Genomic DNA, 19,309 nt, shown 5'->3' with positions numbered 1-19,309 from the left:
CAGGCAGTGCCGGCATTGATTATCAGCCACCTCTACTTTCGATGACCTTGACCTAACACCATGTGCTCTGAACTCAATGCCAGCATAAAGGACAGGTCCTGGGACCACACTCCACCCCAACACTCCCTCCTGGTGAGGCCTCACTCCTCCCCTAGGTGCTGTGCGCCATCATCGTGGGTGCCTTACACTATCTCTACCTGGCTTCCTTCACCTGGATGCTGCTGGAGGGCCTGCACCTCTTCCTCACTGTGCGCAACCTGATGGTGGTCAACTACTCCAGTGTGAGCAGGTTCATGAAGAAGCTCATGTCCCCTGTGGGCTACGGGGTCCCGGCCGTGATCGTGGCCATTTCTGCAGCATCCAGGCCAGACCTTTATGGAACAACCACCCGGTAAATGCACTTTCCCGTTTGTCCTTATCTTCTCCAGCATGACCATGGCCATCATAGAACCAGCATAGTATTTTGATTACCCGAGAGCATAATATGGAGAGAAACTAGGTAATAATCCCCAGGGAATTTTTCTGGTGGAAGATAACAATTAAGGAGAATGTCTTTCAATCTCTGTCCTTCAAATTGCAAAGATGAAATCAAAATTAACAAAATCTAGCCTGCTTCTTTATCCAAATCCTATAGCATATTCCAATTTTTAATTTGGAAAAGTAGAGCTGATTTAAATAATCAAAATAGTAGATTGTATCATAGTTAAGATTTACAAGGTGCTTCTTTTGGGCCAGGCACTTTTCTAACCATTTTTCTATGTGATATCTTAATTAATCCTCACACCAATACAATGAAGTAGATGTGTACTTTCATTTGCCCCATTTTACAGTTGAGTAAACTGAGGCACACATAGTTTAGGTGAATGCCCAAAGGTGCACAGCTGGCACGTAGCAGAGCTGGGATTCCAATCCAGACAGCCACCCTCCAGAGCTTGCTGTCTTTTATTGTCAGCTTTTCATACTAGGTTTAATGTTTTTACATTTTCATTGAAATGTATTTCACATCCCTAAAATTTACCGCTTTCAAGTGTCCAGATCAGTGACTTTTAAACTAACCATGGAGTTGTGCAGCCTTCGCCACAATCTAATTTTAGAACATTTTCTTAATTGTGGTTACATTTTTATATTACATAACTGTCAGGTGTACATCATTATATTTTGATTTCTGTGTAGATTGCATCCTGTTCTCCACCCAGAGACTAATTAGAATCCATCATCACACGTGTGCCTCATCACCCCGTCCACCCGCCTCCACGCCCCCGCTAACCACCAGTCCAATCTCTGTCTCGATGTGATTGTTCCTTCTGGTTTTTATCTCCTACTTATGAGTGAGGTCATACAGTATTTGACTTTCTCCCTCTGAATTATTTCACTCAGCATAATACCCCCAAGGTCCATCCGTGTTGTCACAAAGGACCGGATTTCCTCATTTTTTATGGCTGAGTAGTATTTCATGTGTATGTATACCACATCTTCTTTATCCATTCGTCTCTTGATGGGCACCTAGGTTGCTTCCAAGTCTTGGCTATTGTGAATAATGCTGCAATGAACATAGGGGTGCATGTATATTTATGCCTTTGTGTCTTCAAGTTCTTTGGATAAATACCCAGCAGTGGGACAGCTGGATCACATGGTAGATCTATTCTTAATTTTTGGAGGATTCTCCATACTGCTTTCCATAGTGTCTGCACCAGTCTGCGCTCCCACCAGCAGTGTACGAGTGTTCCCTTCTCCCCACATCCTCTCCAACACTCATTGTTTCCTGTCTTGTTAATTATAGCCATTCTGACGGGAGTGAGGTGATCTCTCATTGTTGTTTTGATTAACATTTCCCTGATAGTGATGTTGAACGTCTTTTCATGTGCCTGTTGGCCATCCGTATATCTTCTTTGGAGAAATGTCTGTTCAGATCTTTTGCCCATTTTTTAATTGGGTTGTTAGTTTTTTTGTTGTTGAGATGTATGTTTCTTTGTATATTTTGAATATTAACCCCTTATCTGATATATGGTTCGTAAATATCTTCTCACAATTGTTAGGTTGTCTTTTAGTTTGTTGATGATTTCCATTGCTGTGCAGAAGCTTTTTAGTTTGATGTAGTCCCATTTGCTTATTTTTTCTATTGTTTCTCTTGCCCAGTTGGAAGTGCTCCTTGAAAATATGCTGCTAAGTCTGATATCAAAGTGTATAGCCTATGTTTTCTTCTATAATTTTTATGGTTTCAAGTCTTACCTTCAAGTCTTTAATCCATTTTTCATTAATTTTTGTATATGGTGAAAGATAATGGTATACTTTCATTCTTTTGCCTGTGGCTGTCCAGTTTTCCCAACATCAATTATTGCAGAGACTTTCCTTTCTCCATTGTATGTTCTTGGCTCCTTTGTTGAAAATTAGCTGTCCATAGATGTGTAAGTTTATTTCTGGGCTTTTGGTTCTGTTCCATCGATCTGTGTGTCTGTTTTTGTGCCACTACCATGATATTTTGGTTACAACAGCTTTGGAGTATATTTTGAAATCAGGGACTGTGATACCTCCAGCTCTGTTCTTTTTTCTCAAGATTCGTTTGGCTATTTGGGGTCTTTTGTTGTTCCATATAAATTTTAGGATTCTTTGTTCTGTTTCTGTGAAAAATGTTGTTGGAACTTTGATAGAGATTGCATTGAGTCTGTAGATTGCTTTAGGAAATATGAACATTTTAACTATGTGAATTGTTCTAATCCATGAGCACAGAGTATCTTTCCATTTCTTTGTGGCTTCTTCTATTTCTTTCAACAATGTTTTATAGTTTTCAGTGTACAGATCTTTCACCTCTTTGGTTAAGTTTATTCCTAGGTATTATATTCTTTGTGTTGCAATTGAAAATGGGATTGTCTTCTTAATTTCTCTTTCCACTACTTCATTGTCAGTGTATAGAATCACAACTGACTTTTGTATGTTGATTTTTTATCCTGCAACTTTACCATATTAATTTATTACTTCTAAAAGTTTTTCATGGATTCTTTAGAGTTTTCTGTATATAAAATCATGTCATCTGCAAATAGTGACAGTTTCACTTGTTCCTTTCCAATTTGGATCCCTTTTATTACTTTTTCTTGCCTGATTGCTCTGGCTAGCACTTCCAATAATATGTTAGATAAGAGTGGTGAAAGTGGGCATCTTTGTCTGGTTCCTGTTCTTAGAGGGATAGCTTTCAGTTTTTCTCCATTGAGAATGATATTAGCTGTGGGTTTTTCATATGTGGCCTTTGTTATGTTGAGACACTTTCCTTCTATACTCATTTTATTCAGAGTTTTTATCATAAATGGATGCTGTATCTTGTCAAATGCTTTCTCTGCAGCTATTGAGATGATCATGTGATTTTTTATTCTTCATTTTGTTAATGTGGTGTATCGTATCAATTGATTTGCAGATGTTGAACTATCTTTGCATCCATGGAATAAATCCCACTTGTTCATTGTGTACGAGCTCTTTAATGTATTGTTGTATTCAATTTGCTAGTATTTTGTTGAGCATTTTTGCATTGATATTTATCAGTGATACTGGCCTGTAATTTTCTTCTTTTGTGTGTTGTCCTTGTCTGGTTTCAGTATCAGGGTAACATTGGCTTCATAGAATGAGTTTGGAAGCTCCCCTCCTCTTCAATTTTTTGGAAGAGTTTGAGGAGGATAGATATTAATTCTTCTTTGAATGTTTGGTAGAATTCACCGGGGAAGCCGTCTGGTCCTGGACTTTTATTTTTGGGGAGGGTTTTGATTACTGTTTTGATCTCCTTACTGATGATTGGTGTATTCCAATTCTCTATTTCTTCTTGATTCAGTTTTGGAAGGTTGTATGATTCTAAGAATTTATCCATTTCTCTAGATTTTCCAATTTGTTGGCGTATAGCTCTTCATAATATTCTCCTATAATCTTTTGTATTTCTGAGGTGTCCGCTGTAATTTCTCCTCTTTCATTTCTGATTTTATCTATTTGAGCTGTCTCTCTTTTTTTCTTTGTGAGTCTGGCTAAAGATTTGTCAATTTTGCTTATCTTTTCAAAGGACCAAGTATTGGTTTCATTGATGTTTGCTATTGTATTTTAAGTCTCTATTTCATTTATTTCTGCTCTGATTTTTATTATTTCCTTCCTTCTACTGATTTTGGGCTTGGTTTGTCCTTCTTTTTCCAGTTCCTTTAGGTGCACTGTTAGATTGTTTATTTGGGATTTTTCTTGTTTGTTGAGGTAGGCCTGTATTGCTATAAACTTCCCTCTTAGAATGGCTTTTGCTGTATCCCATAAATTTTGGTACATCACATTTTCATTTTTATTTGCCTCCAGGTATTTTTTAATTTCTCCTTTGATTTCTTCATTGACCCAATCGTTGTTCAGTAGCATTTTGTTTAATCTCCACATATTTGTGGCTTTTCTGATTTTCTTCCTCTAGTTGATTTCTGGTTGCATACTGCTGTGGTCAAAAAGATGCTTGGTATTATTTCAAATCTTCTTAAATTTATTGAGACTTGTTTTGTGGTCTAATATGTGATCTATCCTGGAGAATGTTCCATTAGCATTTGAAAAGAATGTGTGTTCTGCGGTTTTTGGATTGAACATTCTGTATATATCTGCTAAGTCCACCAGGTCTACTGTGTCATTTAAGGCCAATATTTTCTTATGGATCTTCTGTTTGAATGACCTATCCATTGGTGTAAGTGGGGTGCTAAATACCATACCATTATTATTATTGCTGTCTATTTCTCCTTTTATGTTTGCTAATAATCACTTTATGTATTTAGGTGCTCTTATGTTGGGTGCATAGATATTTACATTTACAAATGTTATATCCTCTTGTTGCATTGTTGCCTTTATCATTCTGTAGAGCCCTTCTTTGTCTCTTGTTACAGTGTTTGTTTAAAGTCTGTTTTGTCTGATGTGAGTATTGCTACCCCAGCTTTCTTTCCATTGAAATTTACATGGAGTAACTATTTCCATCCCCTCACTTTCAGTTTGTGAGTGTCTCTTGTATGCAGCATATATATGGTCTTTTTTTTTTTTATCCAGTCCACCCTATCCCTTTTGATTGGAGCGTTTAGTCCATTGACATTTAAAGAAGCCCTTGATAATTGTGTACTTATTGCCATCATGTCATTTTTGGAGGGATGTTTTAGCAATTTTTCTCTGTTCCTTTCTTCTTCTCTTTCACTCTTCCCTGTGGATTGATGGTTTTCTTTAGTGTTATCTTTGGGTTCTTTTCTCTTAATTTTTTGTGTATTTATTATAGGTTTCTGGTTTGTGATTACCATGAGGTTCATATATAATAACCTACACATGGCAATCTATATCAAGTCAATGGACTCTTTAGTTTGACCTCCTGCTAGAAGCTGTACTCTTTTGCTCCCCTTTTCCCACATTTTATGTTTTTGGTATCATGTGTAACCTCTTTTCTTGTGTGTGTTTATCCGTTACCCTCTTATCATGGAAATAGATAGGTTTAGCGCTTTTGTCTTTTGACCTTCATATTATCTTTATAAGTGCTTCATCTGCTACCTTTACTGTATATTTGCCTTTACCAATGAGTTTATTGCTTTTTTAAAAATAATTTTCTTTTTCCTGTTTGTGGACTTCTCTTTCCCACTTAAAGAAGTCCCTTTAGGATTTCTTGTAGGGCTGGTTTCTTGGTGATCAAGTCCTTTAGATTTTCCTGTCTGGGAGGCTCTTTATCTCTCCTTCCATTCTGAATGATAACCTTGCTGGGTAGAGCCTTCTTGGCTGTAGGGTTTTTCCTTTCAGCACTTTAATATATCGTGCCACTCCCTTCTAGCCGGTACAGTTTCCGCTGAGAAGACGGCTGATAGCCTTATGGGGTTTCCTCTCTATATAACTTGCTGGCTTTCTCTTTCAGCTTTTAGGATTCTCTCTTTATCATTAATTCTTGACATTTAATTATAATGTATCTTGGTGTGGGCCTCTTTGGGTTTATCTTGTTTCATGCTCTCTACTTCCTTTATCTGATGTCTGTTTCCTTCCATAGGTTAGGAAAGTTTTCAGCTATTATTTCTTCAAATAGATTCTCTACCCCTTTGTCTCTCTCTTCTCCTTCTGGGGCATCTATAATATGAATGTTAGTGTGCTTGATGTTGTCCCAGAGGTCCCTTAGACTGTCCTCATTCTTTCTAATTTTCCTTTCTTTTATCTGTTCAGCTTGGGTGATTTCCCCTAGTTTTCCATCCAGCTCCCTGATCCATTCTTCTGTATCATCTACTCTGCTACTGAGTCCCTCTAGTGAATTTTTCTTTTCCAGTATTGTATTCTTCATTTCTGATTGGTTCTTTCTTATATTTTCCAATTCTTTGTTGACCTTCTTGCTGAGTTCATCCATTCTTCTTTCAAGATCAGTGAGCTCTTCATGACTTTTTGTTTGAACTCTGTCAGGTAGCTTTTTTTTTTTTTTTTTAAATTTCTGCTTCGTTTAGTGCTTTTCCTGGGGTTTTGTCCTGTTCCCTTACTTGGAACATACTCCTTTGTTTTCTCATTTTGCCTGTTTCTCTGTGCTTATATCTATGTACCAGGTGGGTCAGCTACATCTGCCCATCTTGAAGAGGTGGGCTTATGTAAGAGATGGCTTATGAGGCCCAGCAGTGTGATTCCCTCTCATCACCAGTTCCAAATATTCCAGGGGTGTCCCCTGTGTGGGCTACAGGTGTCCCTCTGTTGTGGCACACTTGCTCTTGCTCAGGTGGCCAGAGAGGCTTGGCTGTCCCCCTGGCCAGCTGGTTGTGTTTCTCAGCTGTGTGTGGCTGTTGTGGATCCTTCAGTCACTTTGTTGGGTTTGGGGAACCCCAGAACTGTTGGCTGCTAGGTCTAATAGCACGTTCTTGTAACAGTTTTTCTGTTACATAAGTAGGCCCCCAGCATGTCTGGTTGCTAGGCTCAGGAGCTGACAGTTGTAGGCCTACAGCCTGTAAGGCTAGTGTCAGCTCTCTCAGGATTGCAGCTGAGTGGGGCTGGCCCCAGGCACAGGAGAACCCAACTGTTTCAGGCTTTGGAAGGGGAGGCTGATCCCCTATGTGGCTGATGAGAAGCAGAAGTCTGCTGCAGCCGACAGGCCCCACCACTACAGGGCCACATACCCCATCAACACAATCCTGTCTTGTGTGTGTGCCCGAACTCACTGAAGTAGACCCAGTATCCCCACTGCAGAGGCCCCCACACAGTCCACCAGTGCCTCACATGCCCCACCTGCTCCTCAGGCCCACCCTGCCCCACAGAGGCGGACCCACTCACCTGGCTGCAGAGTGGCTTCCTGACACCCCACCTATATGGTCCCAAAAGTTTCCTGAGGGCTTGCTGTTGGGTGGGGCCTGTCCCTAGGGTGGGCTGCCTGCCCTGGGTGAGCTGGATTAAATCAGTGCTCCAGTGAGTAGGGCAGAGCCTGGGCTAACAGGCCAGGGGAAGAACTCCAATGGCGTCTGCCGACGTCTGTGTGAGCCTGCCTGGACTAGGTCACAAAAATGGCTCCCACCAATGTCTCAGTGCCCAGAGAGGTCTCACCTTTCACCAAGATGCACCCAGAGCCTGTCTGGTGAGTCTCTTTTCATCAAAGTACTGTACTCCTCTCTGGTAATTTTAGGTTGCTTTCCAAAATGGGTGAATTTGTGTGTGGGCCCTTTAAGAGCATGGTTTTTTCCCTTATTTCCAATAGCTTTTCTGGGGGTATTCTCCATTGTAGTTGGTAGCCAGCAAAGCCAGATATTGGGACACTCATCTTGGTTGTGCTGGGTCCAAAAGCCACGGACTATAGTGGTAACACTCTCTTGCTCAGATCCCCCACTCCTCCAGGGAAGGCTTCGTACCTTAAGATTGCTCCTGACCGGCTGTGAAGCATGGTGGCTAGCAAAGGTGGCCTTTTTTCTCTCCAGACAGGAATTTCTGCCTTTCCACCTCAATCAGGACTGTCCCTTGTCGTTGGGGTTATTTTTATCCAGTTGTCAGTTCTCTCTGATGGGTCGTTGTTCCAAGAGTAGTTGTAAATTTGTTGTGTCCGTGGGAGGAGGTGAGTTCAGAATCCTCTTATGCTGCCATCTTGACACCATCTTCTGTCTAGAACACTTTCAACCCCTCAAAGGAAAGCACGTGTACAGTAACATTCACTCCCCATTCCCACTACCCACTCCTCCACCCCAACCCCTGACAGTCACTCATCCACTTTGTGTCTCTGTGGACCTGCCTACTGTGGATATTTCACTTAAATTAAGTCATGCATGCAATCTTCTCTGACTGGATTCTTTCACTTAGCATGGTGTGTTCAAGGTTTATCCATCTTTTGGTGAGTATGATGACTTCATACTTTGTTGAGGTTGCTGGTATTGTCATTGTCTTGTAAATAATATTCCATTATGTGGATATATCGCATTTTGTTTATCCGTCCATCAGTTGCTAAGCATTTAAATTATTTACATTTTTCTGCTGTTATGAATGATGCTGCTGTAAACATACATGTACAAGTTTTTGTGTGGACTTGTGTTTTCATTTGTCTTGGGTGTATATCTACGAGTAGAATTGCTGGGTCATATGGCAAATCTATGTTGAGCATTCTGACAAACCACCTCCTGTTTTCCAAAGTGTCTGTCCCACATTTTACATTCCTGTCAGCAATATATGAGGGTTTCAATTTCTCCACATTGTTGTGAAAACTTGTTTTCTATGTTTTATATTTTAGCCATCCTCATGAGTGTGAAGTGGTATTTCACTGGGGTTTAGATTTGCATTTCCCTGGTTACTAATGATGTTGAGCATCTTTTCATGTGCTTATTGACCATTTGCATATCTTCTGTGGAGAAATGCCTATTCACATCTTTGGCCCAGGTTGTAATTGGGCTATTTTTCTTTTTATTGTTGAGTTGTAAGAGTGCTTAATATGCTCGGGTTACTAGTCCATTATCAATATACAATTTGCGAGTATTTTCTACCAATCTGTCTTTTCACTGTCTTTATAATGTGCTTTCTTTAAATCAAGATAGTTTTTAATTTTGATGATGTCAAATGTATCTATTTTTCTTTTATTGGTAGTGCTCAGGATGTCATATCTAAGAAACCATTGCCTAACCCAAGGATGCAAAGAGCAAAGAGATACTCCAAGTTTTTCTTATAGAAGTTTTATAGTTTTAGCTGTAACAGTTATGTCTGTAATAGCTATTGAGTTAATTTTTCTGTATGGTGTGAGGAAGGGCCCTGATTTTATTCTTTTGCATGTGGATACCCAAATTTCCCAACATCATTTGTTGAACAAGATATTCTTTCTCCATTGAATTGTCTTAGCCTCCTTGTTGAAAATCAATTGACCATAGCTATTGGTCATTTAGGAAAGTGTTTAATTTCTCCACATTTATGAAATTCCAATTTTCTCCTGTTGTGGATTTCTAATTTCGTTCATTTGTGGTTGGAAAAAATAGTTTCTATGATTCCAATTTTTAAAATTTTGTTGAGGCCTTGTTTAACGCCTAAGTTAAGGTCTATTGTATCCTAAAGAATGTTCTTCATGCACTTGAGAAGAATGTGCCTTTTTCTGTTGTTGAGTGGAAAATTCTATGGAGTCTGTTAGATCTCCTAATATTCAATTTCTTTATTGATCTTATGCCTCGTTATTCATCCATTATTGAAAGTGACATGGTATTAGTTCCTAGGGCTGTGCTAACAAAGTACTGTAAACTTAGTGGTTTAAAATAGGAGACACATGTTCTCTCACAGTTGTGGAGGCCAGAAGTCCGAAATCAAGGTGTTGGCAGGACTGCAATCCCTTGAAGGCCCTAGGGGAGAATCCTTCCATGCCTCTTCCAGCTCTGGTGGTTCAAGGAATTCATCAGCTGTAGGCTGAAAAACTCGGATCTCTGCCTCTGTCTTCCAATGCATCTGTGCATCAGTCTCTGAATATCCCTCTCTTTTCTCTTATGAGGAGACTAGCTATTGGAATTAGGATCCACTCTAAATCGAGGATGATCTCGTATTGAGATCCTTAATTTAATTCCACCTGTGAAGACCCTATTTCCAAGTGAGGTCACCATCACAGGTGCCAGGGGTTAGGACTCGGGAACATATTTTGAGGGGACACGAACAAACCCACTTGAGAGCTGTGGAAGTCTTCAGCTACTCTTATTGAATTGTCTGTTTCTCCCTTCAATCTCAGGTTTTCTCTCATGTGTTAGGGACTCTGTTGTTTGGTGTGTATATGTTAACAGTTGTTATATCTTCTTGATGGACTGACCCTCGTATTGTTACAAAATGTCCTGTTCGTCTTTAACAATTTTGTCTTAAAGTCTATTTTGTCTAATGTCAATATATCCACCCTAGCTCTCATTTGCTTACTCCTTGTATCCTTTTACTTTCAACCTATTTGTTTTTTTGTGTCTTTGAATTTGTGTCTTTGAATCCACAGTGTGTCTTCAAGTAGATAGAAGAAAATGTTTTAATCCATACTACTGTTCTCTGACTTTTGATTATGGTGTCTAACACATTTGTATATAATGTAATTACTGGTAAGGTCTGGTTTATATGCCATTTGATATTTATTTCCTATCTATCTTATCTCTTTTTTTTATTCTTCTATCCCTCATTTCTGTCTTCCTTTCTGTTAAGTAGATGTTTTCTAGTGTACCTGCTTAATTTTGCTATTCTTTTTACTATATTTTTTTATTTACCCTGAAGATTGCAATTAGCATCTAACTCAATTTCATTATCATACAAAAAGTTTCTTCCAATGTTTCTCTATTCCATTCCTCCTCTTTTGTATTACTGTTGTCATAAAAATTACATCTTTATATCTTATAAGCCCTTTGACACAGTTTTGTAAGTATTGCTTCATACAGTTGTGTATTAAAACAGGAGAAAAAAAGAGTTACAAAGAAAAATATGTTTATAGTGGCTTTCATGAGCCCTATGTGGTTACATTTAATGGCACTCTTTATTCCTTTGTGTGGGTTCCAGTTACTGTCTAGTGTCCTTTCATATCAACCTGAACAGCTCATTCAGTATTTCCTATAGAACAGTTCTGCTAGCAAGAATTATATTATTTTTGTTTATATTGAAATGACTGAATTTCTTGTTTTATTCAAGGAGAATTTAGTTAGATATGGAAGTCTTGGTTCACTATCTTTTTTCTTTTGACTCTTTCAAGATGTTACCCCACTGCCTTCTGGCCACCATGGTGTCTGACAAGAAGTCATGTGTTTGTCTTATTAGGATCTCCTGTACATGAAAAGTCAGTTTCCTCCTGCCACTCTCTAGATTGTATCCTTGACTCTTGTCAGTAGCTCTATGCTGTTTTTAGGCGTGGCTCTTTTTGAGTTTATTCCACTTGGAGTTCATTGAGCTTCTTGGATGTGTAGATTAATATTTTTCTTCAAATTTAGGGAGTTTTCAGCCTTTCATTCTCCAGGTATTTTTCTGCCCTTTTGCTTTATCTTTCTCTAGGATGTCAATTATGTGTATGTGGGTGCATTCGGTCCTGTGTCACAGGTCTCTGAGGCTCTCTTCGTTATTCTTCATTCTTTTTTTCTTCCTCTCCCTGAGTCTGCATAATCTTTATTTACCTAAATGAAATTCTTTAATTCCTTCTTCCTTGTTTTATTTGATGAGGAGCTTCACCCTGAGCTAACATCTGTCACGATCTTCCTCTTTTTGCAGAGGAAGGTTTGCCCTGAGCTACCTTCTCTGCCCTTCTTCCTCTATTTTGTAGATGGGTTGCTGCCCTGCTAGGCCATGAGTGGTGTGGGTCCACACCTTGGGAGTGAACCTGGGAGCTGAAGTGGTGTGCTGAACTTAACCACTACACCACTGGGGCTGACCCCACTAAGTCTTTCTTTTGCCAGCTCAATTCTGTTGATGAGCCCCTCTCCATAATTTTTCATTTTGGTTATTGTACTTTTCAACTCTAGAATTCCCATTTGGTTCCATTCATAATTTCTATTCCTTCATTTGTATTCTTTATTTGGTGAGACATTTTTGTTATAGTTTCCTTTAATTTTCCAGACATTGTTTATTTTAGTTCTTTTAATATATTTATAATAACTCATTTAGGGACTTTGTGTACTAAGTCCAAAACCTGTGCCTCTCCTGGGATATTGTTTTTGGCGGATTTCTTTTCATGTGTGTGATGCATACTATTTTGCTTCTTTGTATACATCATAAAGTTTTGTTTAAAAGTAAGAGTTTTAGATGATATATTGTAACACTCCTGCTATCAGATTGCTCAAAGGTTTGTTGTTGTTTCTAGATTCTTAGTGAATTTCCTGAACTAATTGTGCATATTGATCATTCTCTGCAGAATGTGGCTAGTATTCTGCTGGATTCTTTAAGTTCTTGTTACTTTTTTCCAATCCTGGGAGCCCAGGGAGTCATACCTGGTTCATGATAATTTAGTGGCCACTCAATGTCTGGTCAGAAGATTTCCTTAAATGCCTTTCCTATGTGCTCTGTACTCTTTTACAAAGGCATCTGTGGGACAAGGTGCACCTTCCACCCTCAGGGGCTTACATAACAGACTGAGCTTTCACTTCCTGATTGCACAAAGCCTCAAGGTCAGCCAGAGGTGAGAGGATTGTGTCTTTCTATTCCCAAGCCTTTCCTGAGCCCGGACCCATCCTTAAAGATCCTGAATTTTCAGGAAACTTTCAGAGCTTTTCAAAATTCCCTATGGTCCTTTAGTTCTCCAGTATTTCCTTTTAAATTCCCCAGACAAGTCCTTGTTGACCCTGCCTAAAATCACAGCCTTAGGCAGCTGGTGTGTGACAGCAGTTTGCTATTGGTTTGGAAATGCCCATGGAGTAGGCTTTTTTGTCCCCAACTGAGACGAACTATTAGTCACATCAAAGAGCCACCAAACTTGGAGAAGAAAATGTTCCCAGGGAGTCAAAGGGTCTGGAAAAATGCTGACTGTGCTCTAAGGATATGATGATACTGTTAACAGATATCTGGATGTAGTCAGCTCCCTCTGTTTTCTGGAATGCTGTCAACTTTTGGCTGCTGCACCACCAAGCTGGGGAGAGAAGGAATGGAAAAGGCTCCAAGTTGAAACTTCACAGACTCCTTCCTTTCCAGTCTTATTGAGGGTCAGCAGGTTCTCTTGGATAGGCTATTTTCAGTTTGTTTTGTGGCTTGGAGTAATTGCTAGAGTTTTGAAACGGTTGCTTTTAGTTGTTATTCTTATATGTTTGTAGTTTTAGAAGGAGAGCAAGTTTACCAAGGTCCTCACTCCTCTATTCAGGAAGTCAGTCTCCCGGGACGTGCACTCTTAACCACGACATGCTGCTAAAACTTATGTTCACCTGCTCAGCTGAGCTCTTTCCAGGTGTCCGTCTCAGACACTTCAGTTCTTTCTTGATTACATTCTTGTCAGTGTATAGTTCATTGTCCTGATATGTCCTGCCTCACTCTCCATTGTCCTGAAGTGTCCTGCCTCACTCTCCATTTTCTTGAAATGTCCCACCTCACTCTATACTTTGCACTAATGTGGGATCAAGAGTGAATTCTCTCACTGTCTGTTAGTAGAACCTTCAGCAATAGACGTAAGCTCTCTATTCCACCGTAACCAACCTGTGATCATAAGAGAACTTCTGTTTTGCACTGTTGTCAAAATTAAATTGAATAACTCAACAGTGGAAGACAAATAATTCAATTTATATACGAACAGTTTGGAATTTAGACATTTCTTTGAATGTATGTAAATGACCACTAAGTGCATGAAAAGTTGTTCAACATCATTAGTCAATAGGAAAAGGTAAATTACAAACCACAAAATGAGATATCGCTTCACACTCAGTTTTAATGTTTAAAAAATGAAAAAATAACACATAGTATAAAGTGTTGCAAGGCTGTGGGAAAAGCAGAACCCTCCAACGTTGCTGGCTGGTATTTAAAATAGTGCAGCTGCTTTGGAAAACTGTTTGCTGGTTTCTCAAAGCTGGAACACATAGCTACCATGTGACCCAGCAATTCCTCTCCTGGTTATATGCCCAAAAGAAATGACAACCTATGTCCACACAAAACTTGTACATGAATGCTCATAGCAGCATTATTCGAAATAGCCAGAAATTGGAAACTAAATGTCCACCAACTGATGCATGGATAAACAAAGTTTGGCATAGCCATAGACTGGAATATTATTTAGCCATTACAAAAAGAATAAAAAATATCTTCACCGATGAAAACATCCTGCAACCTGAATGAGCCGTGAAAACACTATGCTAAATGAAAGAATCCAGTCATAATAGATCACGTATTTTAAGATTCTGTTTATGTAAAATGTCCAGAATAGGCAAAATGACATAGACAGCAAATAGATTAATAGTGCCCTGGGGCTAGGGTGGGGGTGGGGTGCCTGAGAGTCAGAATGAGGTGTGACCACTGATGTGAATGAAGTTTCTTTTTTTCTATCAAAAGCATTTTGTTAACATAAAATCATATATTTTTATTTTTTAATATATTTTTAGTACCAATGGTTGCATACCATACATTTTTCCTGCACTTTGACTTTTTTCAATTAACATCATATTTTGAAGGTTCTTCAGCTATGTATAGAGCTTCTTCATTCTCTTTTAAACATGCATAACATTTTGTTTGTAAATTTTTCATAATTTCAATAGCTAGCCCTACATTGGTGGACAATTAGGTTGCTTGCAGTCCTTTGGTTTTAGAAACAGGTAGCAATTTTAAGGTGGAATTTTTAATTTCTAAACAATTGTTTTATTGAGGTCATATTGGTTATTACATTGTGTAATTTCAGATGCACATCATTAGTTTTCATTTCCTGTGTAGACTGCTTCACGCTCACCACCAATAGTCTAGTTTTTATCCATCACTGTACATATGTGCTCCTTTACCCTTTTTGTCCATCCTCCATCCCCTTCTCCTCTGGTAACCACTAATCTTTTCTCTTTGTCCATGTGTTTGTTTATCTTCCACATATGAGTGAACTCATGCAGTGTTTGTCTTTCTCTGTCTGCCTTATTTTGCTTAAGATAATACCCTCAGGTTCTATTCATGTTGTTGCAAATGGGATGGTTTTGTCTTCTTTATGGCTGAGTAGTATTCCATTGTATATATATACTACATCTTCTTTACCTATTCATTAGTTAATGGGCACTTGGGTTGCTTCCATGTCTTGGCTGTTGTGAATAATGCTGCAGTGAACAGAGGGGTGTGTAAATCTCTTTGAATTGTTGGTTTCATGTTCTTTAGATACATACCCAGTAGTGGGATAGCTGGATCATATGGTGTTTCTATTTTTACATTTTTGAGGAATCTCCATATTGTTTTCCATAGTGGCTGCACAATTTGCATTCCCACCAGCAGTGTAGGAGGGTTACCTTTTCTCCACACCCTCTCCAACATTTGTTCTTTTCAGTCTTAGTGATTATAGCCATTTTAACAGGTGTAAGGTGGTATCTTAGGGTAGTTTTGATTTGCATTTCCCTAATAATTACTGATATTGAACATCTTTTCACATGTCTCTTGGCCATCTGTATATCTTGTTTGGAAAAATGTCTGTCCACATCCTCTGCCCGTTGTTTGATCTGGTTGTCTCTTGTCTTGTTGTTGAGTTGCTTGAGTGCTTTATGCATTTTGGAAATTAACCCCTTGTCAGATATGTGATTTGCAAATGTTTTCTCGCAGTTGGTGGGTTGTCTTTTCATTATATTCATGGTTTCCTTTGCCTTGGAGAAGTTTTTTGGCCTGGTGTAGTCCCACTTGTTTATTTATTTTTTTGTTTCCTTTGCCTGAGGAGACACGATATTCGAAAGGATGCTGCTAAGACTGATGTCAAGGAGTGTACTGCCTATATTCTCTTTCATGAATTTTATGGTTTCATGTTTTACATTCAAGTTCTTAATCAATTTTTAGTTAATTTTTGTATATGGTGAAAGATAATGGTCTACTTTCATTCTTTTGCATGTGGCTGTCCAGTTTTCCAAGCACCATTTATTGAAGAGACTTTTCATTCTCCGTTGTATGTTCTTGGCTCCTTCATTTCATCTCTTATTTTCCAGTTGTTTTATATTTCCATTTCCGTTGTCTTTCAGTGTTTTGAATATATCCTTTCACTCTGTCCTCACCTGTAAGGTTTCTGCTGAGAAATCTGCTGAAAGCCTGTTGGGGTACCTTGTGTGTTGTTTTCTTCTCTCTTGCTGCCCTTCATATTCTTTTTTTGTCATTCACTCTGGACAATTTTCATAACATATGCCTTTGAGAGGATCTTTTTGCATTGATATATTAAGGGTTCTGTTTGCTTCATATGCTCAGTTCCCATTGCTTCATACATCCAGTTCTATTTGTTTTGTATGTCCACTTTTTCCCAAGGTTTGGGATATTCCCAGGTATTATTTCTGTGAATAAGCTTTCTGCTCCTTTCTCCCTCTCTTCTCCTTCTGGGATACCTATTTTCCTTATGTTACTTTTCCTAATTGAATCAGACATTTCTCATAGAATTTTTCCATTTTTTTTTAAAAAAAATCTTAGTTCTCTCTCTTCCTCCATCTGAATCAGTTCTGGTTTTCTATTTTTGAGCTCACTAATTCTGTCTTCCATATGCTCTACTCTATTTTTAATGCTTTCTACTTTATTTTTTGTCTCATGAACTGTGTTCTTCTTCTCCAGAATTTGTTTCATTTTTAAAAATAGTTTCTATCTCTCTGATGAAGTACTCTTTCTGTTCATTAATTTTATTCCTGAGCCCACTGAACTGTCTTTCTGAGTTTTCTTGTAATTCATTGAGTTTCTTCAACAGCTATTTTGAATTGTCTGTCACATAGACTGCAATCTTCTGTGACTTCAAGTTTGATTTCTGGAGAGTTGTCATCCTCTTTCTGTCCTTTTGTGTCACTGTACGTCTTCAAGGTGCTTGATGAGTTGATCCTATACTGGTGCATTTGTCGTAGTAACTACCTTTCCTATTTGGGTATGGCTTTGGTTACTGTGGTTCTGAGATGGTTCTAGTTGTATTTGAGCCTGCACATTCCACCCTTCACTGCCTCTTCTAGGGGCATTGTCTTTCCCTTCCTTGTGCTGCTTGTGCCTCTGAGGTGGCTGGCGCAGTGCTGCTTGTGATGTTGCTGTGGTCTCAGGTGTTCCCACCGGGATCACCAGGCTGCAAGCACTTCTGCTGCTTCCAGGGTCACCTGGGCCTCATGTTCCCCCACGGGCTCTCCAGGGGCTTGGATGCTGCTGCCCTGTGCACCTCCTGTGCTGCTGCTCTGGATGGCTTAGGTGTGCTGGGTTCACCAGTGTCACTGTCACTGCTGGTGGCCTGTGGGCCTGGGCCTTTTCTGCAGCCCCAGCTCCTGGTGGAGCCAGTTTCAGGGGTGCCACTGCTGGGGCTGGGTGACTGGTTCTGCTGTGGTTCCTGCAGCCTATGGTCACAGGTTCCACTTGCCACTGCCGCGGGGTGGATGGGAGGAGCAGGAGCTAAGCAGAGAAAGTTTGTTGTTGCTGATCACTTGTGCACCCTTTGGTCTCTGGCATGTGCTGGTGTGTTTTGAAAACTCAGGTCAGGGCAACCTGCCCTGGGCAGGAAAATCTGAGATTCATATACTGTCCCCACCATTGGAAGGGCTGGGCCACAGCTGGGGGAGGGACAGGGGGCTGGGTCACTGCTTCCCCACCGTGTCCTCAATTCTCAGGGCCTGTGCATGACTTGCTAGTTCTGGGGGTGAGGGAGCAGCTGGGGTAACTCATGCCTGTTGTCTCTGCTCCTGCAGTGTCTGCTCATAGCCACATGTACTGGATCCACTGGGAAGGGGCAATGAAAACCCGGTGCCTGCTGTTTCTGCCCCACAGCGTGTGCTCATCAGCACACACAGGTGTGAGGACCCCTGCCCTGGATTGCTGCTGTGAGGGGAGGGAGAAGGGGCTGCTCCCCTAGTTCCTCTGCCTCCTTGGGGTCCAGTCCACCCACCTTCAGATGTATCGATCGTGGATCTCTCAGGCATCCTGTAACGCTGTGTACGGAGTCTCTGTCCATCAACAGATTTCCAATGGGTTGTAACTTAGAGGGGAGACAAAGGGAATAACTCACCCCACCACGATGCCGACGTCACTCAGAAGTTTCTTTCTGAGGAGCTGAAAATTTCCTAAAGTTACACTGTGGTGATGGTTGCACAACTCTGAATATACTAACGATCACGGAATGCACAGTTTAAATCCGTGAATGTTACGGGTGTGAAATATGTCTCAATAAAGCCAGAAAAATTTTTTCAGACTCAGTGGATGGGTTTTGCAGCAGGTGAAAGATAAATAAATTGAAACTGCAGGAAAAACCCTCTGAAACCATGTTACGTTCACAGGACCCATGAAAACTTGAGTCCTGTGAACGTAAAGAAATTACAGGCCCCTGCCTCAACACTGTTTCAGTAACATCCACTCATTGTTCATATCTCAACTAACCTGTAATTTCCTGGGGGAATCTTCACTAACCATCCTAATCTCTCAGGCCCAGAACTAAGCGGGACAACTATGATACATTCTCATCGCCCCCCATTTTGTTTCTTGTCACAGTGTGTCTGACTGCGTGCCTCCTACTGATGTGAGATTTCAGGGGCTTAAAACGGTGTTTGCTTTGTTCACCGGTGTATCTTCAGAGCCAAGCAGAGCACCTATCACAGATGAGATACTCAGTATTTGTGGAAGGATGAATGGATGTCTTTACATTGTTCTTCTATATCCCTAAGGACCCATGTATTTTTTATTCTCTGTCTTGCTCAGCTGCTGGCTCCGCTCGGAAAGTGGATTTAGATGGGGCTTCCTTGGACCAGTCTGTGCCATCTTCTCTGTGAGTGATGACTTCAGAGCATCCTTAATGCTCAGCTGAGGGTCATTAGAGGAGCAGAATTATAAGGGGGTGAATGAGCCAGAATGTCCCTGGCTTGTCATGGTTTCGGTTTGGTTTTCTAAGACTGCCCCCAAAACTACAGACTCTAACACTGTTACTAAATGTGCAAACCACTCAAGTGTGGAATTGATGTTGGACAGGCTAGGATACAGACAGATTGGAATTTTAATCAATAATCCTTCTGTGGTTTCCTGAAGGTCAACGTTGTTTTCTTTCTGATGACTCTCTGGATGTTGAAAAGCAGACTCTCTTCCCTCAACAGTGATGTGTCCACCCTGCAGGACACAAGGTAAGCCGGAGGAGAGGGTGACAACCCACAGCCACGTGTGGTCCCAAGAGTGAAGCCATGTCCCTTAGCAGCCCCTGCTGCCCCTTATCAGGGTCTTCTGAGAACCCAGAGTAATCAGACCCAGCTATGCTTCTGTGGCAGCCAGCTCAGACTCAGGGGTGTGTGGCTGA

At 40.2% G+C, this 19,309-nt stretch overlaps 1 protein-coding gene across 1 annotated transcript in view; it reads left to right on the top strand.

The window, feature by feature from the left end:
- The window catches only part of LOC100064538 (adhesion G protein-coupled receptor E2-like), a 56,956-nt gene that overhangs the window by 36,363 nt on the left and 1,284 nt on the right, over positions 1–19,309 (top strand). Inside the window, 3 exon segments of the mRNA XM_070273011.1 lie at positions 156–391; positions 18,724–18,790; positions 19,048–19,139. Coding sequence (XP_070129112.1) covers positions 156–391; positions 18,724–18,790; positions 19,048–19,139 — 395 coding nt within the window.

Source organism: Equus caballus, chromosome 7, assembly GCF_041296265.1.
Source record: "Equus caballus isolate H_3958 breed thoroughbred chromosome 7, TB-T2T, whole genome shotgun sequence".
NCBI lineage: Eukaryota > Metazoa > Chordata > Mammalia > Perissodactyla > Equidae > Equus > Equus caballus.
Note: the sequence above shows the minus strand (reverse complement) of the source record. Positions and strands in the feature narration are given on the sequence as shown.